Here is a 27,942-nt window from a genome sequence, read left to right on the forward strand (position 1 = left end):
GAAATAGTTAGGAAATTAGAACCTGAACATCTGAATCGTAAACCCATCAGTGATGGATAAATAACAACTTGTTCACATTACGTTCCAGAATTCGCGCAGTTTTTAGGGAAACATGAAACGCTGAAAAGTGGCGAAGTTATACAAATAAATGAGCGTAATTAAAGAAGTTATTTATTTTGTGTAAAGTATTATGAATATTACTATTATAAAAAAAAAAAAATACACCTTAGGAATATAGATTCCGTATTCTTGCATGCAGCATCGCTTATTCAAAAGTAATTAACTACTTTAATTCAATCAAGACCCTCTTTAATGATTTTAGATAAGTTTAATAGTTTCAAGACCAAGGGTTTGAAAAGCAACATTTCTTTGATGGAAAAAGATTTCACAAAACAGTTTTTCAGTTTATACCCAGAAACATTAGGCGCTCCTTTGACAATATACAAAATTTATCAACTATTCTCCACATTCAATCAAATATGAGATTTTGGGAAATATCGGTTACTATGTTATGGGTCATCCCTGAGAGTCTCCCATTTTTTAATGCAAAAGCCGAAAGACTGTAAACAATCAGAAATTTCTACTCTTTTAAAACTAAGCTAAGGTTTTCAAGGGACTCATCTGGTAACATCCACAAGACTGTCTAACATAACTTCCCTTTCATCATTCAAGAATGGACATTGCAATTATACATGTTCAACCGTTTGATTTAACGTGGCGCAAACCCAACTAGGATCATTAACAGAAACAAAATAATGGCGTCTACCCCTGAATTTTCCGTGACCTGATATTATTTAAACTAAATAGTGATTTATCTTTTGGTGACTAAATTTGATATTTGTTTTTAAAATTGTATTATATTTACAATAATACTGTAATGGGCATTGACTATTGTAACTGAATTAGATACAAGTAAACACAGTTGTTTTTACTACTTGTGTTAGCAATATGAACTGGTAAGGCTGAGAGCTGAGATAGTCCCAATGGGCCCCGAACTATACTGTGGGTTGCCTAAATGTGCTCCTCGTAATGAGCTAAGGTCATGGCCAGAAAGTAGAGTGTAATGCTCTGGCACAAAGTACTCGGTCAGCAACATGCGAAGTAATTGATAAAAGGGTACTCGCAAATTTTGATTTTGACCTAATAAAGCTCAGCCGAAATTAAATGAGGGTTATCACTAGAGCCCGCCCAGGGCACTGCAGATTGAACAAACACCTTAAAAAAATAAACCTTTCCGAAACTTCTAGATGTAGATTCTGCAGTGCAGATGAGGAAACACCTATAAACATTATATGTGAATGTGATGCTTTACATCATAAAAGGAGCCTTATCTTCGGAGAACCTGAGAATTTTAAAAAACTCACCACCTACCTAATAGCTCGATACTTTACGAATCTGTGCTTGGGGGAAAGATTTACCAAAATGTAAACTCTCGCTTTCCTCACAGTAGCTAGGCTCTTTATAGACCTGGGCTTAGCGGGCGAGAACTATTCACGGAGACCCGTCACAATAGATCTTCACAGGTTGCAGTGACGTCAGAAGCTTGAATAGCACTGACCTCCACCACTGAGAATAAAAATATCAATATGCACAAAGGCCCTATATGCAAATTGTCAAACGCACTGTGAAAGGGGTAGGGTAGTGAAAGTAAAAAAGGGAAATTCAATAAAAATCGTGGTATTTAAAATTTAAAATTTTTAAATAGTAACAAGTATATTGATAGAAAATATTGTTATTTTTGTATGAGTTAAACCGATAGGAAGACTCATGGTCTTTGAAATGGTTTTTGAATATGTGGAGAACATATAAAAGAGGTAATAAAATGATAATAAAAATACGAAAAAAACATTATTCTCATTCTTGGGGGTCAGTGCTATATAGGTAAGCTTCCGACACCACTGCGACCTGTGTACGAGTTGATCTATTGTGACGAATTTTCGTCAATTTATTTCCGCTTTCCAAGCTCAAGTAATTAAAGTATTGGATTATTAGGTAAGAGGCATGTGCTCCAATATTCTCAGGTTCAATGTTACACTAAAATGCGGATTCTTTTGTTACATAAAGCATTATATTTACATATATAATATGTATCACAATAGGTGTAAATGAGTTTTATTGTCCGCACTAAAAAACCTGTATCTTGGAGTTTCAAATATTTTTTTTTAGCAAGATGTTTATTCAATCTACATTGCCATGTAAGAGGTCTAATGCTAACTTTAACTTAGTTTAATTAGGTCGAAAGCAAACTTTTGAGAGTTTTTCAGTAGTTTCTTTGTCTAGTTCTGATAATGAGTATTATGTTTTGTTAAAATAATTAATTTTACACATTTTTTCAATTAAACATAAGTTTTTGAAGGACCAAATACACTGTTTCTCCGCAATAGTAATGATACAAAGTGTTGGAGTAAAAAAACATTTGTTGAAAAAAACTAATTAAATCAATTAAAAAAAAAACACTCATTCACATTTTTCGTATTTGAATATATACTAATTATATTTTTAAAATTTAATTAAATAAAAAATAAGCTGCATATAAAATGGTTAAAATAAAAAAAAATGGTTTGTTTGTTTTGAAATAAAATAGCATTACGAAATACCAAATATAGGTTCCTGTTAAACAACGAAATATTAATAGTATGTACAAAGAAAAAAAATCACCTGACTTTTCATAGGATCCGTGTTAATCTGGCACATGTACTGTCCCTGGTCCTCTTCAGACACTGCTTTGATGTGAAGGTTCCAAGTGGAGTGGTCACTGTGAGACACAGACACACGTGGGTTGTGGGTAATCACGTGGTCGTGGATGGCTTGGATGGCCTTTGTGTCCGCTTTTACCCATCCCACCTAAAAAACAAAAAGCTATCATTTTATAACCTGCTGGTCAATAACATATTATATTGGTACATTAATTTCAGTTTTTTTTATCATTTGTCAGTACTATGGTTAATGTACCAGTCCAGAAAAAAATAAATGTGTTATACCTCGCTTTGTCGGGTCTCATGCATGGTAACCGAACATATACTAAACTATATGTATATAAAAAATGCAAATATATTAAACTTTGTCAAAATACTACAAATAATAATCATGAAAACTACCAGCATTAAATATGGAAAATTTATAATAATTAATTGAAGTTCATACAGTACACATTGTTCACAAAATAAATTCAATTACCTATACAAATTAACAAAGAAAAAAAAAAGGAATTTGAGATGAATAAGTCAATAAGTATCTAAATTCCTAAATTTCACACAAGTTATGGTCAAAATAGTTTTGCTTTCATAGGAATACAGAATTATAATAGTCTCCCCAATAAAAATAAAACAAATTTTTTAAAAAGACAGCGTTTTGTATAACCATATTTATTAAGAATAAAACAATAACAAAGATCAATCATTAAACGGAAAAGCGGATAAATAAAGGAATAGTATTGTTTATGTGTTCATTCTTTATCATAAAGCATTAATATAGTATCCAAAACTCATGGATAAAATATTTTGAGTTTGTATAGTTCCGTATAAAAAAATAGATAAAAAATATACAATGGACGCGTATAATTTCATCGTTAGATTAATTTATAAGATGTTTTTTTAAGATTGTGGTTAAATGGTTGTTTTGTGGTGTTATTTAGCATAATTTGCTGATTTTACAATTTGTGGCGGGTAGAGTGAAATTGTACATTTAACATCATTTTTGCCCTGACCAAACACAATTAATTCTAAAAGATTGATGATAATCTGAAAATATGTTTTTCATTTTGTATTGAATTAATTCAAATCGTAAGCCGATATAATAAAATACTCTTTAAAAAAACGATGTCATGATCACGAACTCTTTCTATGAGAATAGAGATATATAGTTTTTTTAACAATTTAAAATTAATAAGGGTCTATGAAATGCTTTTTTTTTAAAACTTATTAGTAGCATAAAAATTTTCATTTATTAGAAGATAACGAAATGTAAGAGTAGTGTTCTTATCTATAAAACAATCAAATGTCCACACATTATTCTCTGTTCTCTATTTCTGTTTTATGTGAAGTAAGGGAAATTAAAAATTTACAAATTCTTCAAAATAAGGCAATAAGGATTATTCTCAAAAGAAATATGTAGAAAAAATGCACAAAACAATTGGCTTGCTCACAAAAAACTAGCAAATAAAATGTAAAGAAGCAATTTTTGTGCATAAAATAATTGAGGGGATGAATAAAATAAAAAGAATAACAAAATTAAACCAACAATGTCATACATATGAAACTAGGGATAAAAAAAAAAAAGATTACCAATGAGAAGAAAAACAGAATCTTAAAACTCATTTTACAAGGGATTAAAGCTGTAAAATGAGTTACCTGACGAAATAGAAATAATTGAAATATTTAAAATTCATTTGAAAAAATATGTTCTTGAAAAATTTTGATAAAAAATTGTAATGTTATTAAAAGTTTATATTAGTTCAAAATATGTTATGAACTAACTTAATAAATTGAAAATAACAATTTTAATTCCCGAAAAACGGTTTACTGCATTGGCCACGCCCGTACTACGTCACGTTTAAAATAAATTTTAAACTTTGTTTGTGACCGCTTAAATTTAAATTAAACATCGCCATGAATATTGACGCCACATTTGTCAAGCCAAGGCCAAACATGTCGTATTTTTGTATGGCAACATTTCTCCACAATACGAATATATTGATTTTGAAAAAGTACAATTCATTTTTCAAAATCTATTTCAGATGTTTTTATCGGTATTCAAAGTATGCGATATTTCCTTATTAAAGACATATTTTTCAACAATGTCTCAACATTCCATGTCTGCTATATAGCGTCCCGTAGTTCAGGTTAAGACATGATTTGTCGACAAACTATCAGTAGTTAGCTTCTAGTTCTTGCAAACTTGATGCATTGTAAAGCAGGAAGGCGTGGTTAAAGCTTTTGGAAGATTTTCGCAGAGGCAATACTTTTGGAAGATATTTGCAGTGGCTCAGCTAACCAAATCGCCTCTGCTACATATTGTATTGGGAGTTAAAGTAAGTTGTGTCTGTTTTTTTCCAAATTTAAAAATAAACATTTACAGTAAAACAAAACGCTAATATTTTAGCGTCATTTAAAAGATAATTTTGTGCTTTATGCTTTGCTTTCACGTTTAATATATTATTTTATTATATTATATGCTTTCAAAATATAATGTCAAATATACGAAAGTGAGCATTTTTAAAACCTCCTTCTGTTTGCGTTCAATCGAGGGAATAAAGCTGTCAATGCTGCTCCCGACATTCGAGCAGTGCACCATAGAAAATAAGAAAAATATTAACTTATGCCTTTTAAAATAATAAAGGAGAATACATAATTTATAATAAAAAAAAAAAAATGCTATTTTGTTTAAAGGAATAACCCACAAAGCCTCTATATAGAGGCTTGTCAGTAGGTGATGTAAAAGGAATATGGAAGGAGGTAATGAAAAATACACTACAACAGCCAGACCAATTGAGAAACAAAAATTCTTGAATTTTTTTTCTTGTAACTGGCGGGAATCAAACCCGCAACGCCAGTTTCACAGTTGGCCGTCTTACCAACTGCGCCACGGCGCCTGTCTTCCAATTTTTATTTTATATGTCTCTATATCTCCCTATTAACACAATATATTTCTTAATGTTTTCTTAATTTAGTATACCCATAGGCTATGTCTACGTGAGATTTTTTTGGTTAAATAAATGTGATAATTATAATAATAATGAATTTCTCCAATTTTTAAAGCGTCGTTTTCATAAGTTATCATTGCAAGAGCGCTGTATATTATACCTGATCAAAAAAATTAAATAAAATCTACCTACAGACTACCTACCTACCTAACCCAACCTAATATAACTTAACCTCACTTTTAGACAAATTTTACAAATGATGTAATACACATAATATGTTTGTACTTCTAAACAATTACATCTAGAAAGTAGCACTTTTAAGTCAGGAAACGATTTCACAAATAAACAAGTTGTTAGTTTTTTTTGAAAGGGGATTATGTTGCACAATTTCGAACTTCTGGAGTTAGAGTATATCAATGTAAAAAGAAAGTGTAAAAATGTAACCAAAAAAAAGGCTAAAAAAATATAAACAAATAAATAAATATAAATCAACTTACCCTGTATCCACCCAAATGTGCCACAACACATTTGAAGGTTGCATCTCTTCCTTTTGGTATCGTCAGATTTACTATTAGTTCACCAAACTCTGGCTGGAATGCCTCAACTAAAATCGAAAACAATTTGTTAAATGCAAAATACGTTAGTGTCAAACTGAGGTATTAGGTCAACTATTTTTCGAAAGAACTTACTCCAAACAAACAGACTGACAAGCCAAAAGCCCCATGATCGTGCACCATTTATCTGTTTCATATTTACAGAGAGACAAAATGATTTTCATCCTCGGCTCCGATTTGATGGGAAATCTAAATAAAGATTGTTTTAATTATTCATAAACAGAATATCAAAATATGTTTTTCTAATCATCATCATTTCCTTTCCGCACCTAATGGTGGATAGGGTATTGCATTGATATACCGATCGCAGTGTATCTTGATCATTTTTTGTTACATTAAAGTAAAATGATTAGTCTTATGCTTTAGTTACAAGTCGAGGGACTATAAAATCAAGCTGTAACTGATACTCTGTCGATAAATTCATTAATTGAAAACATTCAGAGTAATTTTAAGGAACTTAAATCATCAGAGGGATCAGTATTCAAATATAATGTATAAGAGGACATGCTGGTATCGTAGGAAATGAGAGAGCAGATGAACGAACAAGAGCCGCAACTTGTAAAAGAACAGTACCTTTATTTTCAAAATCTCCCCTTAGCTTTGCTTAAACGCTGTGTAAAACAAAATACGCAGCAGCGTTGAGAGGATCGTTACCGCGCTTCTTCTACAGGTAATATCACTAAAATGTTGTTCCCAACGCTGGCTGATGCAACAAATTTCTGTCATCATCACTAAAGTACTTTTGAAACGACCCAAATTTTCACCGGACACGGAGCTATGGAAGTAACCTATATATTAAATAAATGAATGATGACTATTGTCCATGCGATGATATTTTTTCAAACATCTGTTCTAACGTAATGGGGAGGTTTCGTGGCTTTTTTGTGTTTTTTTTCTTAATAGACTAATAATAACAGAGTAAGAATATAATTTTCCAATTTTTATTATTAGCGCTACGATTTTTCAAAACTCCGCGTGTGACGTCCGAGGTTCTATATCACTTATTCTCAATCAGTTCTTTCCATTAGTCTATCCATGGTATGCAAACCGGAAATCTTCCAAAGCTCTCATATATAAGGTTGATTCATATGAACCAGTGACGTTATTCAAAGAAGTGCGTTCTTGTTATTTTTTTCGTACATTTTTGGGAAACTTTGGAGTACAATTTAATAAAATTTAATGAGAGGCGCCGTGGCGCAGTTGATAAGATGGCCAACTGAGAAACTGGCGTCGCGGGTATGATTCCCGCCAGTTGCAAAGAAATCCAAAAAAGATTATTTTCTCAATTGCTCTGGGTGTTTTGGGGTAATTTTTATTACCTTCTTCAATATCCCCTCTATTCCACCTGGTGACAAGCCTCTAAATAGAGGCTTGGCTGGTTTTTCCTTTAAAAGAAAAAAATATCACGCGCAGCAAAACATTTATTGTATCCAATTTACTGTAGGGCTGAAGTTTCTCATTGTTTAAGTAGTAAGGTAAGTCTTTGTATTGTTAAAGTTTATTGAAAAGTAATTGGACAGTCCTGAATTTGTGTTTGTTTTTTTGATGTGGTGGTGTTTTTGTTGTCTGGTATTATACAGTGTGTCTTCCGGCAGATTTGACACATTGAATTGCATTGTTTCTGATTATAGAGAGGCAGCAGAAACTAAAAGTTATTATTCGATGTGAGAGAGTCACAGATTTTTTATTAGTCATTAGTCCTTGGACACGAGTCCATTAAGCTTTCGCGGTTGAGGCTTATTTCACAAACAAAAGTTCGACCAATGCAATGTGGAAAATCGTCTTTTTTATTCTCCGTTTGATATCCAAAGATTAAGTAATGGCCGTCTAACCAATTAATATGGATGTGAGTGCAAAAATTTAATGAACGGCGCTTAGAAGTTTAAGCGCCGAAAAAAAATATCCTTAAATAAAAGGTTTTTAAATATATTTTCAAATTACTGTTCTGCAATATCTATTATGTGAAAAATTTAAATCTGGTGTTACAGATTTCAAACTGTTTTCAAATAAAGTTATATTTTATGCTTTAATATTTAACTGTTAATCTAGTCGTCATTATATTATTATACTCGTATTAAATAAATTGTTATGTAATTTATAAGTTCTTTTTTAAACAATGGTTCTGTAATTAAAATAATGTTTGTTTTTAAATAAAAATATTACATAGTTATGTATGTATTTTACAAATGAAGCGCGATACAAAATATTATGTACATAAATAATCTTAAGTTACATAAATAATCTATGGTTTACTGCTATACATTTTGATACAAATTGTTTTGAGGAGAGCTTAAAAATCTTAAAATATTTAAAAAACTACAAAACAACATTTTTGTTTCAACATAATGAGATTTCTCTGGGGAAACAAATTTTAGGAACTCGGATTATAAGATTAATTACACCCTCCTTCAAAGAAGGATGAAAAAATAATTGATTGACGGATTCTGTGACTCGAATTTACACCGCTCAATTATTAAACATCCCTGAAGTATTTTCTTTCTCTCTTCTCATTATCAAAAGCTCGCCCTTAATTAACGTGCAATTAAATCCGGGGTATAATTGGAAAAGGTTGTATAACGTGGACCTGGGCGATGAATCTCTTTGAAGCTGAGAAATCTTGCATTAGTCAAACAATGTTCCACCCTGCGTAATTTAATAGGGGCTTGATTGTATATTATACAGGTCAATTGTTAAATAAACAACTTCACTTTAGATGGAACGTTTTTGATTGGTTTGCCTCGAGGATTTATTAAAATTTCGAAATTTAGAAGAAAATACAAAAAATGACGCTTTGTACATTCTTAGATTTCTGTAAAAAAAAGGGATAAATTAATCCATTGTTGTGACGAATTATTTAATACATGTCAACTTTTCTTATTTATTTAATTTTTATTTAACTTTTTGTACATAATGTTATTTTTACATTGGCGGGTTTATTGCCAAATGGCAATTTCTTCCAACTAACAAATAAAATAAAAGTTTATTTTTTTATAATTCAAGTTACAGAACATATTCAGTGGAAAAAAAAGATTAAAAAGCTAAAGATATATAAAAATAGAAATAAACGTATTTGTTTATAAATAACCTCAAATCAAAACTATTACTCAATGGGAAAAAGGAAAAAAGAGGAAAGGCCTTATGGCCTACCATCAAACATAATGCTTTCATTCTACTAAATAAATAGAAACGAGTTCCCATGGACGGGACAGATCCTCTTCGATACATCAGCACCACGATAAAAAATGGATTATTCAAAATACGTATTAAGACTGCGGCGTGTACCTTCCGACGCATTAAAAAAAGACTGCACGATGAAGGGAAAAAAGTTAAATGAATAAAAAATATTTCATTTTCGGTGAGAGCACAACGATTCAATTATTTTTTAAATATCTAGATAATATCGAGAACATTGATTAAAGGAGTATTTATCTATAAATGCCGGTCAATAACAGTTATTTTTGTTCTTAAAATTAATCTAAGCGGTAAAGAAAAACAATCTAAAATATTTACAACAAGACAAAGGTAAAGTCGACTAATGAAAATAGCAATATGGCAATCGTAGGGTAAAATTACCACAAATATTTAAATTACAGAAGACAAAAAATGTAACCGAAAGGATCTCAGTTTTAATTAAACTAACTATCCAAATTAAAATTATATTGACATCGTTAACCCTTTTAGCCCGGGTGCTCATTCAAATAAACACGAAACTTAAGACTCATTTACTTCTGTATCTACCGAGAGAAAAAGCGCCAAATGCATTTTTTAGTAACTGCTATTCTTATGTACGTCAGTCAGCCTCGTGGTGTGGTGGTAAGCGCATTTCCTTACCATGCAAGAGGTCTCGGGTTCGATTCCCGACATGGTCGATATGAAATATTATTTAAAAGGATGTTTTTACATTAGAATATTTCATAGTCCTTAGATTGGTACCTGAAGCGTGAGACTGATCACCTTACCATAATTTTACAAAAATAATCAAGATACGATGCGGTTAGTGTATCAATACAGTGCCCCATGCACCATAAGATTCGTAAAGGGAATGCTGATGATGACGATCTCTAAGTACGACTAACTTTTTCTGCTTATGTTGGTATTTGGTATTAAACAGAAAAGTTATTATTTTAGTTTGACAGCTAGCCTTTAGCTAGTTTCTTTTTTTTGCAGCAAATTCCTGTCATCTTTCATATTCATAATTAAGTCTAAATAAAGTCCGTCAATGTACAAATAACATTATGTACAAAAATTTTAATAAATAAAAAAAAATTAAACACTGAATTAATAAATGTATTTTATATAAGACAATTACACATCTTATAAAGAATGGAGACGTTTGGAAGAGGCCTTTATCCAGGAGTTGAGAGAACATGGCTCAAGAAGAAGTAACAAATTACGACATGTTTTATGACTTTTATCAATTAGTTATTAGTTTTAGACCCAGTGTTAAAAATCTTGAAATTATTAAATATACAAATGATTTAAACATACAATAAAATGATTAACAGTTCATCTAGGTACATAGTATATACATAATTGTTTCTATATCTGTATCTCACCCAGAAACTAACACCCACTGAGCCTGACCAAATATTGTCCTAAAAAGAGTGCAGAAAGTGAATTGTTAATTTTTTGTACGTAAACAATATAATCAAAACATCCAAAATACTAATTTTCTAGCACAAATGTTACATTGCTGTCAGTAAAGAAAATAGAAAATGTCCTCAATTCTCTATTTAAGAGTATAAAAAATACCATGAATAATTACAAAAAAGTAGTAATACCCTAAGGTACCATCTGTAGAGTTAAGTGTAGTTCATCAGTAACAGATTCTGTATTATGTAATTCAACATGCAATAAATACGCAATGGAATCTCAACGTTCAGTTTTCTTCTGTCATCTCCGGCTGGTAAAGGAGCTTCCTGCATCAACACGCATTAACCCTTTTTTAAAAAAAAAAAATCAGGTCTGAAATCGTTAAAATGCGTTAGCCCCTTGATTTATTTGAGATTCAAAGAACCCAGAAGTCTATTATAACCAACCCCGTACAAAGTGACAAAGTAATGGTTCCCTGTATAATTTAATTGGTGTGACAAAGAGATGAATATCTAACGATGGAGGTCCCTTATCCCATAGTACGAACTCCTTGAAAGCGTAGATATAATAATTCAGTTAACATTGTATTGATAACAGTATAATCATGTTTCCGAATTCACAACTGAAGTTATTTTGACATCTTATTTATTGAATTAATCTGGTTAGGTACTGATGTTAATTAATTAACTACTGTATTCCTAAATTGCTTTATGTTTCTGAAAATGCGGATATGAAATTCCAAAATTTCTGAAACGTCGTCTTTCTTGGGCGATTATTTGATAAAACTCGTTTTTCTCTCTTTTTTCCAACATTTAATTTAGCTTAATTATTTATTGAAAAAGCATCATTGTAAAATAACATCTTCAACTGAAATACTCATAAACATAATAACTGTGAAATGATTTTATAAATACCCTTAACAAAATACTTCAATATTTTATGATTTTATTTTACTCCAATTGCAGCGTATCTAGATCTTTTTTGTTTCATCGAAAGTAAAATGCTACAAGTACCAGTTCAGAAACTTCGAAATAATGCGGTGTAGAACTGCGTTATAAATCAATATTTTAAATCCATCTTGCTAGGAATCGAACCGAAGACCTCAAGAACGGAAGCTGAATGCGCCAATCACTATGTAGGTGGACTTTATTCAACCCAATTTGTGATATCTGGTTCTATTTCACGCTCAAAACTTTATTCTTTATTTGCTTGGATGCAGAATAAAACGGTTTAGATAATTTTTTTTGAAATTTTTAGTGTAATGTCCGTTTCTAAGATCAAGAGTTTTCACCTTTTAGGAAAGACAAATATATATTTTTTTTTAAATAATTCAATACAATGCCACGTAGGTTTTAACTTTAGTAAAAAACGTGTAAATACTTGTAAAGAACGATAATTTATCAACACATTGACAAACGTAAAATAATTGTTATTTATTTTTATTATTTTATCCTCTTAAATAATTTACACTTTAATGTTTAACGGCATTTGAAATTTCCGCCTATGACATGATAAATTTCAATAAATTAATTGTATTGCCAATATTTGTGTGTGTATTAAGTGTTATTCTTGGTTGTTTTAAAAACAGGAAAACATTCACTCATTGATGTTAATTTTTTTTAAATATATTTCTAGAAGGAAAAAGACGAACATTGCTGCGTATATGAGTTTAAGAACTTATGTGATTATTGACTAAAACAATTACATAAATATATCTGTAAACAACCCTGTAAAAAGTAATATTTATATTGAAACAACTTATTTCAATTTGTTTTTTATTTATCGAGATTGGTAAGCATTCTCGACAAACTTAAGAAAAGGTTTACTGTCATGGTTTGTACATGTATATCAAATTAATAGTGAAAGAACGGGTAAAAAGATTTACAGTAAAATTATTTGATGGGTGCAAAAAACGAAGAACACAGACATAATATGACAAAATGAAATCCAACAAGTTTTCGACGCTGAACATGTCACAAGTCGAAAGAATCAGCGTACGTTCATGAGAAAATATATAATAGAGATAAAAGTATAAATGCATAGAGTGATGTGACGTTCCATCGCCTCTACCTACCCCTAAGAGGAAACGGCGTGATGGTTTGTTTGTTCTTATTTTTAATTTAGAAAAAAAAGTTTGCTTTTTATTATAATTAATCAAATGTAATGGTAGGTTTTTTGGAATAAAAAGTTTTTATACAGAAACTAAAATCATTAAACATATAAAGAAATATTAAACTTTTTATTTAGAATATCTTTTATTTTTTTTAATTCTATAATTTCATTTCATTTCTCTTTAAATAAAGAAAATAAAAAAATACGATAAAGTCCACCAGCTACAAATGAAAAAGATTTAAAAAAGAATAAATGACAATTTTATAAGATTAAGAGTCTATATAGAAAATGGATTAAAATAGTTTTGAATGGTTCTTACTCATAATTCCTAGCGTATTACTTACGAACATCTTAACTAGTAAAGTTTAAAATCTATCCAATCGCGAAAAAGTTTTGAAACTTTGTTCAAAAAGTGCGCAAGGTTTGTTTTTAAGGCATTTCAAACACGCGACCTTCCCCTTCGGAGAGTGCGGAAATACTAACTGCTAAAGCTTCGTTTGTGATTCTTTAGATATGAGCCATGGGTTCTAGACAGGGTTGGTAATATGCACCGAGTGTAAAAAGACCCACTTGTCTCAGTTGACAGCTGTGATTTTATCGTCAACGCTCTCACCACTTTGACGAGAGGCAAGTTGCCGAAAAAACTAAACTTCTTCGATTTCAGTTGGAACTAGGTAAAGACTACTTGGAAAAATATCTTGAAGAATCTTATATATTTTTTTGAGTACAGGTTGCAAATAGCAAAAGTGGTTATTATTGACATTGTTTATCTTTTAACATCGATGTTGTGAGATATGAATTGATATATCTCTTTTACGGTGAACTTCTATATTGTCTGAACTCGTCTTGAGCATTCTAGAAAGGATAAGCTTCCACCCCTTCGGATTAAGCCCCGCCCTTTTATATGCATCTCTTTCCCATTCACTGAATCGGTTGCATTTTTCACAAGGTTCTACAGAATTCTATTACTGTTAAATCCTTATTGTGTATGTAGGAAAAATATTTTCTTCAAGTTTAATCCAAGCGGAGACGAAATCTTTTACATGTTATTTCTTGTTATATTTTGGTTCAAGCATTTTCCGCCGGCATTTTTAATTTTCCATGTGAACGCTTCGAGTAATGTGACATGACTCCATTTTTTTATGAAAAAAACATTCCAAGTCACGCGAAGAGCACGTGACCACACGTATTCGGCCCCCTGTTTTTACACCCTTGTTATGGAAAGTAACTGAATTTTATGAAAAATTGTTGTTTGTTGCGAACTGTTCCTTCCTGAAATAATACTGTGATAGAAACACGTGCTTAGCCAATAAAATCATTAAGATAAAGCAAAGCGGTTTATAAAACTTACATATAATACACAGATTAAAATAAAATACATTATGACGATAAATTGAAAAATTATCTTTAAAAAGCACAAAAATTTCGACTTACCTGGCGTTAATATTTTTAATATAGATGATAAACATAAAAATAGTTTTGTTAAAAAAATAAATTATATTTTGGTATTTAATTACATCTACACAGGAAATCTTAAAACGTCAACCTAAAAATCCAAATTGAATTAATTACAAAATTAAGCTAACATTCAACCCTTTATTTATATAATTCGTTGTTTGAGAGTTATTCCCGATTTAAAAAAAAAATAAATTCAAATCGGTTTTTTCATTATTTAAAAGTAGTGATTTTAACCATAAAACGCTTTTTTTTTTTTTTTAATATTGGTATATGCATTTACATTATTTATTTTTTTGTTAAAAAGTTAATTTGTTTAAAAACTACGTAGATTGTTTACCAGGAATAAAAAAAACATAACATTAATTAAGAGAAGATTTGAAAAATAAAATGTAAAAAGTGTTTGAGGAAAAGAGTGTCATAATAATCCCTTCATCGGTTTTTCGCATAATTATGTAGAATCACAGGTAGTTCGCACGGAAGGATTGCCCTAAAAGAAAATTAATTTATGTATTTTATACTTCCTTCACACGTCAAAAAGATAAGCCGTAAAACAAAAAAAACCTCACACCTACTGCCAAAATCATGGGCTATAATTAAACTTAAAGGGTTATAAATTTATCGTAATACATTTATAGTAAAATTTATTTTGCACTAGCGAGCGTGGTGAGTTCCGATTCTCTACACTTTCTTACAAAAGAATAATTAAAATATTTAAAAAATATAAATTTAAATTATACTATAAAAATCCCAAAGATAAATGCTGGATTTAGCCCTCGAAGTATTTGATCAATAAATATGTATACTCGTAGACCGAAATAAAGATTTTAGTTAAAAACATTAGACAACAAAATATTGACATTGCTTCATAAACCTATTTGAAAATTGTATGTTCGTAATTATGCGTATGCATTTATGTGTTTGTGTGTACTTTTCAGCGATCAACAAGAATAACTGAAAAATATTATTTTAGATCTAATTACAGACATGGATTAACAAAAAAAAAATAAGGCTTTTCTGTTTACAAAGCCTATGATTGCCTTATGAAAGCGTGTTTGCACATTCCAGTTTAAAACATTAAATCTCAATATCTCGACTTGATTTTTTTCTAATAGGCGATTTTGCACTTACCCAACTCCAACGATATTCTGTACTAACATTTTTTTTAACATGAAACAGGCCCCAAGATAGATTTTCGGCAAGTTCATCACAAAATATTTTAATATATATAATTCCTCTGTACCAATAATAAATTTCGTCAATTTTTATATCGCTTTTTTCGTGAGTAATTACTTCAAGGACGCTGTACATTATAATTAAATAAAAAAAAGGTCTATTTACAAGCTAACTCCTCCTTACTATTGACTAACAGACAAATTTTACAAATCATGTAATACACATAATATGGTACTTTTAACAATTACATCTGAAAAGTAGCACTTTTAGAGTCAGGAAACGATTTCACAAATAAACATGTTTTTATTTTTTTTCTAAAAAGGGATTCAGTTGCACAATTTCGAACTTCTGGAGGCAGAACATTCCACGCCAAAGGTCCGGCTATTGCAAAAGCCCGTGTGATGTCACTGAATACTGAAAAAAAAAAACATGTGATGTCACTAAACTCCTAAACAGCTTAAACGATTTACGTGCGGTTTTCTGCGATATGTAGATATTTGCGTTGCGCGCGTTCGTAGATAAAATAAAAAAAAAGTAAAATGTTCATTTCGATCTGTAAAAAAAGTAAGAAGCATAAATCTTTTTTTTAACGCCCAACTAATGTTACGTTTGACGAGAATGCGGTGCGAAGAAAGGTGTATAGTGGGTTTTGCATTTTGGTTTGCATGTTGGTTTAATTGGTGTTCTGACGAAGAGACGGGTGCGTCTCGAAACCGGTGGACATAGAAAAGTCGGTTAGTGGTTTTATAAAAACAATGGTATACAAAGACGAATAAGTCATTAATAAACATTATGATACATATAGAGGAAAAGTTTGAAACATGTAATCCCAGAATGGAAAAAATCCACTTCTCTCGGTAGGCTGTTCAACTGACCAATCATTCTTCCCACAGGCATTAACAACGATAAATTTGTCCTGTATTCTGGAAGAACAAATGGTCTGTGTTGCCTAGCTCTTAAATATTTGCTCGGTACATATAATTTAATGCGCTCCAAAATGTTGGGATTGTAAATTAACCCGTTCAGAAGTTTAAAGGCCACCATAAGCGCGGCAATGCTCCTCCTGGCCCGCATACTTGTGATACCAAGCATACCTAAAAGGAACAATGCTGGGTACTGCAATGGGTAGTATCCGTACTTTATCATGTAGAGGTAACGAAGAATCTTCTTCTTGTCTTAAGAAGCCTGAAATCGTTTCCACTTTTCGCTTGATGCTTGTGAAAGTCCGTATTGCACTCGACACCACACAATGTCACTTAGTAATAGCCCGTTTTTAAGTTGAAGCAAAAACAATAAATAAATAAAATAATTTCGCGTTTTATTGGATAATAATGATCTTATCATCCATGCGTATGTACATTGTACATCCCAGGTTTTTCTATACGGTTGCTACGTGAGCCCTTTATTTAACGCGCATAATGAAGGCGGATTGTTATTAATGTTCCTTCCGGCCGAGTGTAACCGAACATTGTTTCTGCATTAATATTATTTTCATAGCGACATTGTGATGCCATAATGTACATTGACAAAGTTTGGAACCTTTCCGAGGGCGTGAGCGGCGAACATTGTTCTGACTTTAGGTGACACGATACATACAAACCTCGCGTACAGAACAGCCGATACAATTTTATGTTTGTCTGGTATCCTACATTATAGACGAATTTTTTCAGTACAGTTTCGTACTTTTGCTGATAATGCATTGTCTAAACTTTTAGTTGAATTTCAATGAATTTTTAAATAAATATATTTTCTAGGTGGTAGGGTACTGTAATCCTTATTTTATAGTTGTTCAATATTGTTACGTTTATTTAAAATATCAAACCTTTTTTTCAACTATAAAATTTTGAATTTGTTTAAATGATCTAAATCTCTGGTCTTCTTTATTTTATGTTTGATTTTGTTTAATTTATTGAAATATTATAGAATTTTGAAAAAAAAACGTTATGATAATAACTTAATCTAAAATATATTTATAAATAATAAAAAATTGAGTCGACTTTTATTAACTCTTAAAGTCCGATTGTCAAAAAAAAAGTGCGTTAAACTTCTTTTAGTGGGTGTTTACTTAAATATTGATTTATTTTACACTTTATACATATTTTCAACAAATATACAAATGAGAGCGTGCATATTTCCTTAAGGCAATTTCTTTGTACCTACCTAAACCGTTTAGTTTGTGAAAATTACAAGTGCATGGACATATTCTTTAGGAATTATACATTTATACATTTACATTTTTTTTTTGCACCACAACAGGCCAGGAGGCCCAATTATAGTGGTGAATTACATCACAGAGCACCCAGGCTTGAGAAAAATCACATTTTAATTTTTGTGTACTCACCGGGAATCGAACCCGGAACCTTCCGTGCGTGAGTCAAGCGTCTTGACCACTACACCACGGAGGCCGCAGATTATACTTTATATTATAATTTTTTACAAAATAAAAAACAAAAATTAACTGAAAAAAAGTACTTTACTATATAGAGAGGGGAGGAGATGGGAAGGAAAGAAAAAGGAGAAAGGAACCACTCAAATATTTAGATTGTGACATTTCAATCTTGATTCAAATGTATAATAAATATTCCGTATTGTGTCTAAGTTAAGTCTAAATTTCAAGAATCGTTATCTGCCAGTCGAGAAGTCATTATAGTTTATTTATGTAAAACTTATAAGTTTGTTCTTTTTGAAATATATCCCAAATTTTAATGAGAAATAAATTTATTTAAATATGAGAAATACAAATTACAAATCGGGTTGCGGTCCCGAGACTAGTTTTTTGGACTCACGGATCAGAGGTCCGAGTTAGATCTAGACTTTACTCCAACTTGATTCCTATTTAATAATAGCGAGTTATTTAAAACTTGTTAAAAATGGCTCAAAAATAGATTTTCTGTGTAAACCATAAGAGCGCAAATATTTGTAATTAAAAAAATCTAATGTTTATTAACTTTATTTTTTAAAATGGCAGAATCGTCCTTTTTACCAGGTAAAAAGGTGTTGTCTTAATATATAGCATCGAGATCTTCCGAAGTAAGCTTATTAATTCTTCCAAAAATAATAAAAAATAAATCAACTCTTTTCTTCATTTAATTAAAACAAACATGTTTTTTTTTAAATCAATTTATTTATTATGTTTATGTCCTCAGCGAATTACAACAATTATAGAAGAAACATATGTAAAAGAAACTTAACAAAAAGCATAAAAAGATGTAGCAAAGACAAAAAAGGGCAATAAAATAATGTTCAACAGTGTTTTAAATAAACACGGTCAACAAATAAGACTGAGCTAATCCATGCCAATCCATCTTCATCTCACACTGTACTATTGGCGAAGATATTTATGTAAAGCTCCAAGATCTATTCCAAAGAATTCAAAGTTGTCCAAAGAATGAAATAATCTACTCATAATAATAAAGTTTTTGAAATTAAGTGAATATTTTAAAAACGAAGCATGGAATATATGCATTACGCCATTATGAAACTAGTTAATGAAATGACTACTCATGTTTGACTGTATTTATTCGTGAAATTTAATTAAAACACATTTTTTATTTCCTTTAGAAGGATCACATATTTATGAACAATGAAGTACTTTACGCTATGCAGACACATTTTATGCACTCCTATAAATTAAAACACCCTTTTTCACCCTGTCACTGCCATTCTATAGGTGAGGCTGGAAAAATTGGCAAAGAGTCAAACCTTTCAAATTCGTGAAACGTTTATACCATATAATCGCACATGACTATTGAAAAAATATTTTTATATAACAATTATGCTTTTCGTGTACTTTTTAAAAAAAATATTATAAAACACAAACTTTTTTATTAGTCTGACAAGTTTATTATTTTAAATAACTGAACAATAGTTTTGAGAGAGCACTCCTCCCATTGATGGGTGATACAAAACTAAATTTTTATTATGTTAATACGAGTACATGTAATCAATTATATTCTATACAAAAATCCAACGTGATTGAAAGTCAAGTTTGATTGGTGGGTGGGTATTTCACTTATATAAAGTTCAAGCATATTCTTAAAATATGGGCTTTAATCTAGAGGAGAGATATAGAAACACGATCAATCAAAGTGAAATAATGTTAAGCGGAATTCGATTAATTTAATCTAAAAAACTAGTAAACGTGACAATAATAAAACTAAGTATTCCTCCTCCCACCAATCCAACTTTTGTTTATTCTGATACCATAATTATATAATAGTGCATTGGATAATGTATTTATACACCAATAACAGCATTTTATTAATGACGTGAGGGCAAGCTGCTAAGCCTGACGCTTCAGACGTCAGTCTAAGGATAAGGGAACATAATTAAAAAAAAAAGCTAATTTACTTAATTGCTTAATGCACCGAGCTGTAGGGTTGGGTGGGAAGAAAAGTATCCCTTTTTACTTTAAATTAAGTAATTCAAGGGCACGTGAGTTAAGAAAAATTTGGTTTTTACTAATATGTAGTTTAATTGATGCAGAATAATTTTTATTTAGAAGAATTAATGTACTCCCCAAACCAAAAAAAGTATTCCCATTTTATTGGATAAATCGATTGATGCTTTTAATAGTTCAAGTTCTGGGGTGCCGCATGAAAAGTGCCAATACATACAAATTATTAAACAACTTGCGTAAATAACAAAAAATAATCCTTCTAAATAAAAAATAAAAAAAATATTTTTTTAACGTCATGAAAATCACAATATTGGCAAATGAAAGGAACAGGTCTCCTTGTAATTGAATTCTCGCAGGCTCATTATTTACATGAACCACACTGAACCGACTCTCTTCCCGTCAAACTTCCGTTATAAGACTCGCATCATAGTAAGTTTAAGTATTCTTTGTCTTCTGCGCTCAAAGAACTCGAGAGTATTCTTTCTTGGGGGATTTTTTTCTTCACCGGCGTATTTATCTTCTTCTGGTTTTCAAAACCCCTTATTCATTTAATGATTTTATTCGAAGGCTTATTTTTCGGGAGTGTGTGTTAATAAATCAGTTTGACGATGCTTTCTTCCTCTTGTTGTCGTTTTTCGTGGACAGCTTTTTGGTGGGGGTTTCGCGTCCTCAGAAAAAATCAGATGATTTGATGCACGTTTTGTTAAATCTAAAGTTGCAGTGCCATCTACGATATTCATCTAGTATGGACGTGGCATGCCAATATAAATAAATATAAACCAAACAATATTGAAGAAATTAAGTTGCGGGGAGAAAAGTGTCAAATGCCACTTTTCACTCCAAGAGGAGCTATGAATATGAACATTTAAAAACTGTCTGAAATTTTAAAAGTAATATTGGCTTAATTAACACATAATAAATTAATTTAAAAAACTAACATGATGTGGTAATGTGTAAAAAAAAGTATGCGTAATTAGAAATCTATCAAAAATTCTTTGCGATCCAAAAAAAATACGTTTTTGACAATAAAAATATACGTTCCTTTGACCTCTAGGACCGGCAAATGGCGATAAAATCAAAACACGAGCCCCTGCGTATGATGCAATGTTCATGAAAAAGATGCATGCATTTGAAGGTAGCCAAAACACACCAGGTGGCACTTCTTACCCACGTCACTTTTCTTCCCCCCAACCCTTCACAGTACATATTATTATGGAACACTAAATAAAAAAAATCATTTTAAGTTTAAAAAATGTAAATCTAGCATATTATTAAGCTTTTAAAAACTATATAGTATGTTACAATTGATTAATAATGTATAGTTTACTGACAACAAAATTTAAGTTTATTAAAAGACATTCATTAAGTTATGTGCATACTAGTGTAAAATTAAAAAAAAATAATAAATATGAATTATTTTACTAAATAGGAAAAAAAATAATTTTTAGGTTTAAAAAAAGCTGCAGTTGTAAATGTGAATCCATAATAACTACTCCCATATTTGTCAGCACTAATAATATTTCCTTTGAAAATGCAACCCATTGTGATGGCTATTTTAAATGAATTATTTGCTTAAGCCTAAAAGACAGCTCGTAACTACAATGAAAATTTTGGCTTTTGTGCACGTTCACAAAAGTAATTTGATATGACATTTTAAATTTTGGAATAGTTCAAAGGAATCCGTTTAATATATAGAACGGAACCATTTAAATTAGCATAGTACGTTTAGATACATTTGTATTTCAAATAAAGACAAATAATTATTTATTGGTTAACGAGATACAAGAAAAAATGCAAGAAAAATACATAAATAAAAAAATTTGGTCAATTTAGGTAGTGGAGATTACAAACTATCGTTTTTTGTTAAAATGATATTTTTTTATGTAATATTCACTCTTTTAATCACGAAATTTCTACTCGATTTTCTTTTTAGAATTTGCACCTGAGCCATCGAGTCAAAAACACATATCTAGGGTTCTCGTTCTATGTATTTTTGTTTATTTATTTATTTTTTTTTTCAAATCTACAGTCATATACACAATAATACGGTTATTATATAATATGTACTTAAAATTAGACAAAAAATTATTTCCAACTTTTAGATTTTTTTACAAATTATAACATGGATGGAGAACATTTTTAAGAGAAGGGAATATGGAAGTCTAAGCATTTACAGGGGTAATGACCTGTCAATGGCTGGTTAAAGTAGCCACTTTGCACACTACGTGGCGGTCATTATGTTTGAACATACATATTTCTTCAATTCATCCATCTATTGATTTGTTGGCATATATGGGGAGATGGACGTGGTCTTTTTTACTTTTCATCAGACACGGGATGTGTAGTAAGTTCTTGGTGTTTGACCATCATACCGCACAAATAGTTTCAAGACATAAGGAGTTTAGAGACAAGCTTCATAAGCTTGAACTTACCCCTGTCTCGAGCTGTGCTTGCGGAGATAACCATCAATCGGCCGAACACATCCTGTGGCACTGTGTGCTATTGGATGATGCTGGAGATGAGATGCTAGATGGTTTGACAAAGGTCATGCGATCAGCATGAAATGTGGATCTGATGGCCAACAGTACGAATTTTGCACTCTTTCGTAAGTTTGTCTGGACTTGGGTATTGCGTTGGGAGCTCCTCCGCGGACGCCTAGGTGGGTAACATATGGTGGGACAGGCAACTGTTCCTGTGGGATGCTCATTCAGTTGGGACTGTGCTTCCTTCCGAGTGGAACGCACACGTTATTTTGTTTTGTCCTCCCCTTATTGAGGTGGTATTCGGATCCTCTGCTTCTGACCACCCAAGGAGTCCTTCTTTATCCAAGGCAGTTCTTTCATTGTAAATATCCGTGTTTTTACTTATGTTTGTTGTGTAAGTTATGTTACTATAGTTTTAAAACTTTGTTTTTTTATATTTGGATACGTTTGTTTATGTAAATTGTTTGTGTGAATACATATTTTTTTAATGAAAAGAAACAATGGCATTACGGAGATCCTGAGGGGTGGGTATGACGTGTTGGCCTCTGTCTATACATCCTCCTTCCCCCTCCTTAATCTGCATAGATTTTGTATTCCTTAGGAATATTTATAATAACTTTCCTCTATGCGCAGCTGAAAGAGAGTCCCCCAGGACTCTATAACAGCTGCAAGTGGATGGTGTTCTTAAAAATCTCCCCTCAATGTTGATTTTAGTGAAGTTGTTGTTGCAATTTGTTAACCCTAATGACTCCCTTGGGGGGTAAAATTCAGTTTTTTGTCTACAAACATTTGGACAAACTCAAAATATTGTTGTAGTGAATTATTTTACTCATATAACTGTTTTCTACATTTCATGCGAACACAAGAAGATTTCGTTACATTTCTTATAAACTTTTGAAATGTTTAAAAAAAACAATATTAAATTTATTGTGATGTTTTTTAATTGTCATTTTGTATTTATAAACGCATGACCCTTTTGTAGGGCTTTAACATTTATAAATATTTGAAATTTATAAAAAAAACGGTTGACTTAATGCATGGTAGAATATGGAAGTTTTGAAATTCACATAGCTCATGACCAGTCATTGGCTGATTTAAGTGGATTTTTTACACACTTTACACACTGTGTAACATTCACCATTATGCCTTTGTTTGAACACCCACCCATATATCTTCAATTCTTCCATTTGTTGATTTTACTGAAGTTAAAAAGCTGAAAACTTTATTGTTGTGATGAGATTCATTTGACTGAATTATTTCACATACTGGGTGAATGTTACACAGTGTGTAAAGTGGCCACTTAAACCAGCCAATGACAGATCATAAGCCTTGTAAATGCCTAGACTTCCATATTCCCTTATTTAAGGTATTCTCCATCCCTGTTGTAAATTGTTAATCTTAATGACTCCCGAGGGGGTGAAATCCAGTCTTTTGTCTACGAACATTTGGACAAACTCAAATATTATTATGTATAAATTTAAAAAAAAATGTTGTTTCCCTAAAATAAAGTTATCATGCATTTTACTATTTTTACTTAATTAAAAAATATTATCAAATAATAATGCTTCTGGGGCGTCTATGTACAAATACACACTCAAGTGTATAAACCTTCTTATTTTTTATAAAAAATATATTTATTCGCAATATTCAGTTGTAAATTAAACCTCTCCCATTACTCGAAGCAGTGATTAGAATCTTGCATTTCCGAAAACTAGTACCATTGTACAGTTCCACAAATCAGCTCTTTACGATAGTCCACTTGATTGCACCCGGAGAACAGAGATGAACAGAGGACCCATTTAACCTAATTACCCGGGCAGACGTCCTTTAATGTATGGAGAAGGACAGATACTCCATTAAGGGGACATTATTCGCCGAGATGGCTCTTGGCGTCCCAACTATGAGCCTTGAAAGAGATTAAGTTATTTAAGACTTTTTAAGAGACTCGAAATGAGTTTGCTTAAAAAATTATAAATTATCTCATGCAAAGGAATAATGTCTCTAATCTCAATTGCTGATTATTTTAAAGGTTTATTTTTATTCACTGTTTTTTTGAATATTTTTATACCGTTAACGAAAAAATTTAGTTTTTCTGTCCTTCGGATTAAAAAATATGTTTTTTTATTAAGAACATGTAATACATGGATATATATTATTTTTTCTTGTGATGAGCACTCTGAATTTGCGCCCTATGTTCGGAGTGAATTCAGATGTCAATAAAAGGGCGGGCGAAGCCGTTCATATCTTCTTTCCTTCATTTTAAACGAATATTGGCTAACGCAAAACTTTGCTAACTAACGGCTTACTAGCCATCGTTTTTTTTTATTTTAGTTTTGTAATTATGTTAACCTTAGTAAAGTAACTAGTTTTAATAAAACATGAAGCATTCGGAACAAAACGATCGGCCTATTTATTTAACTAAAAACATACAGTCTTTACTTCAACATTTTTCTAAATATTTTTTTTAATTAAAAGAAACCATTTTTTAATAATACTCACATTTTATATTTAACGATGAGCTGTGGTCCCGTGTGTAGTATCGCGGTTTCCGGATAAGAAAGCCCGTGACGAAAACCTTCTTATTCACCTATAACCATAACTTGTGTCAAACACAATTTGTTTGCTTTTAAAACGAACGTCATGTCATGAGAAGTATTGTTGATACATCTACCTACGAAAAACTTGCGTTTGTGCAACGTTTAAATAACTGAAATGACACGTAGTCAATTAATAACTGCCTTTTTATTTGTGACAATACATATTTTATAAAACTTTGATGAAAAAAACAATTGCCACAAAGGTGACTTTTAGCATTTTATTTTTGTAATAAACGACGTGCATCACCAACATGTGAGATTTTTCATCATGTATTCTCGTAAACGACTGAAAAATGCAGCAAAAATTCTAGCAAAGTTAATTTAAAAATAATAGGGACAAGCACATCTCAAAGAACGAGTTTTTGCAATATGTTTTAGAACACTAATGGCCGGTCTATTTAACAGCAAAAAATGTTGTTCTAACTTCTGAACAATAACTTTTCCTTTTAATAAACTTTCAACCGACAAAGCAAACTACACAACAAACAACTACAGACTTCCTTTGTGCAGAATAAAGCTGGATTGCAGTTTCGTAAACAAATAATATCGCTTCTTCCGTTTCATGTAATACTTTCCGGGACAGACTCAATGAAAATCAAGTCATAATAATTTATTATGACGTGTAATTACTCGAACCTGCGCACGGTGGCCCTATGCGTTAACCACTAGACCTCAAGGCAAAGATGTGTTTACAAAAAGGCTTGAATTACGTAAACTCTTTTAAAATATGATTTTTGTTTACCAACTGCCAACAGGCTTTTTTGCATATATATAAACATTAGACTATATTATTTTATTTATGCCCTTTAATTAATAAACCAAATTATTTTATTAAAAAAAACTCTCAATGCATAAATAATTGGGTAATTTTGCAGTATTGGTGTTAAATAGAAACGTATTTTTAATTAATGCATTTTTGTGAGTCAAGTACATAAAACGTATGTTAATAAAATAAGATGATGATCATGTATAAGTAAATGTATAAAAAATAACAAAAATGATTTTTAATAACAAAAGGTATCAAAAAATATTTTCAATTTTGTTTGCACCGTAATTTGCCAGGAGGCCCAATTACAGAGCTTAATTACAGCACGAAAGACCTAGGCTTTGGAAAAATCACGTTTAACTTTTGTGTTCTCACCAGGAATTAAACCCGGAACATTTCTTGCGTGAGTCAAATGTCTAAGCCATTGTATTAAACTTTTAAGCTATTATGTAATTTAAAAAATACATGAATTTTTTTTCCTTATAGACGTGGAGTTCATTAAATATTTATTTTCAAATTTTATAAATAAAACATTGTGCCGTCGACTTTGACATTGTACTTATTTGACTCATGATGAAAAATAAACGTAGAAGATAGAAATTTCATAAAATAATACTTCTCATTATTTTTAATCAGTAGATATATATAGTTTTCCTCGTTAGGAAACGAACAAAAAAAATGTAGTAGATTCAACTGATTATCATTTTTTATATGAACGGATGAGTTTTTTTGTTCGCCTTGTTCAATGCTCAGGCCCAGCTTTGTTAGAAGTTCCGCTCCACCATATGTCTCATTTTCAGTTTATACGTCAAAGTTTCCCAACAGTGGATTGTTCGCAGTCTACTAAACCTACCCTACACAGGCAGCTACGGCGATTGCGTCACCCTTGCCTTATTATGTTCGTCATAACGAAGAAAAGTAACGATTGATCATTAGGGTACAATGAACGTCGAACTAGCAATATATTATCTTTTGAGATACGCTCCAAACATCGAAGAGTGGAAAAAGTGTGACAAGCAACTGCTCTTAGGATGAAATAGGGTTGATTTAAAGGAAACAAATTATTAACCCGGCCATTCCTGAGATGTACCTGGAATGACAAATAACATTCAATTAATTAATATTTTGGCAATTAGTATAAATATTACCACGATTTTAAGAAAAAAAATCATCAGATAACTTTAAATTCAATGTTTCGTCCATCAGGATCTCCAAAAACGACAAAATATCGAGTACCCCGAGACAAATATATTTTGAAACATTAAATTAAGAGAAATATTTGTAATCTCATTAGATTACTAAGAAAAACACTCGTTGAATTAAAAAAAAAAACAAAGAAAGACATTGATTATCGGGCGATCATTTCCTAACCTCTGTTTACCACATTTTTTAAAAAACAGTATGTTGAAGGTTAATAAATATTACAAATAACCATCAAATTTTCTTTTCCGCACCCAGTAATGCATAAGGCACTGTTTTAGTAGAAATATATTTTGATAATTTGTTACGTGTGTAGGTAAAGTGATGTCTCACACTTCTGGTGCCAGTACAGGAATAGTGAAATGTATATATTACCAATCAGACCGAATTTCCTTTTAAATGGAAAAAGTCTACGAATTAGCATGGATTATGACTTAATGTAAGCTGATTTTAGTGATCACTTTACATACTTTATTTCTTAAAAATCAAACTGATATCATTAAAGGTTTTAGCTCTTTTGCATACTCATTAACATATAGAAGGATTGAAAAAATACAAATTTTCAAAAATGGATATATAAATAATGTGCACAGTATTAAAAGTGTTTACTTAAAGCGGCTAACGACAGGTCATAATCCTTGTAAATGCCGAGATTCTGATATTGACTCCTTTTTTTAAATATAAGCTTTACCTGTCTCTTTATTCTTGTCCGGGCCGATCAAAAATACAGTTCAGAAATAGAACCAGAACCCCTGATGAGTGTTTTCGACTTTGATTAATGAAGGTCAAATTCTGAAACAGTTTAAAAATAAATCAAGGGTCTGCTTCATAGCGTAGTGGTTGGCGCTTTCGCCTATCATGCTAATGTACAACCTAGGCTAGGCGTTGCCTAGTAAGTGAAACAAT

At 31.1% G+C, this 27,942-nt stretch overlaps 1 protein-coding gene across 1 annotated transcript in view; it reads right to left on the minus strand.

Moving 5' to 3' along the window:
- LOC148281243 (lachesin-like) overlaps positions 1–13,418 on the minus strand; it is a 42,778-nt gene extending 29,360 nt beyond the window's left edge. Inside the window, exons 1-4 of the mRNA XM_088226983.1 lie at positions 13,280–13,418; positions 6,331–6,444; positions 6,139–6,245; positions 2,659–2,844 (exon numbers count right to left, since the gene is read on the minus strand). Coding sequence (XP_088083109.1) covers positions 2,659–2,844; positions 6,139–6,245; positions 6,331–6,391 — 354 coding nt within the window. The 5' untranslated portion in view covers positions 6,392–6,444; positions 13,280–13,418. The remainder of the gene's footprint in view (positions 1–2,658; positions 2,845–6,138; positions 6,246–6,330; positions 6,445–13,279) is intronic.
- Positions 13,419–27,942: the final 14,524 nt, after the last annotated feature.

The sequence above is a fragment of the Micrasema longulum genome, unplaced genomic scaffold, assembly GCF_059751315.1.
Source record: "Micrasema longulum isolate JH-2025_06_02 unplaced genomic scaffold, ASM5975131v1 h1tg000482l, whole genome shotgun sequence".
Lineage (NCBI taxonomy): Eukaryota > Metazoa > Arthropoda > Insecta > Trichoptera > Brachycentridae > Micrasema > Micrasema longulum.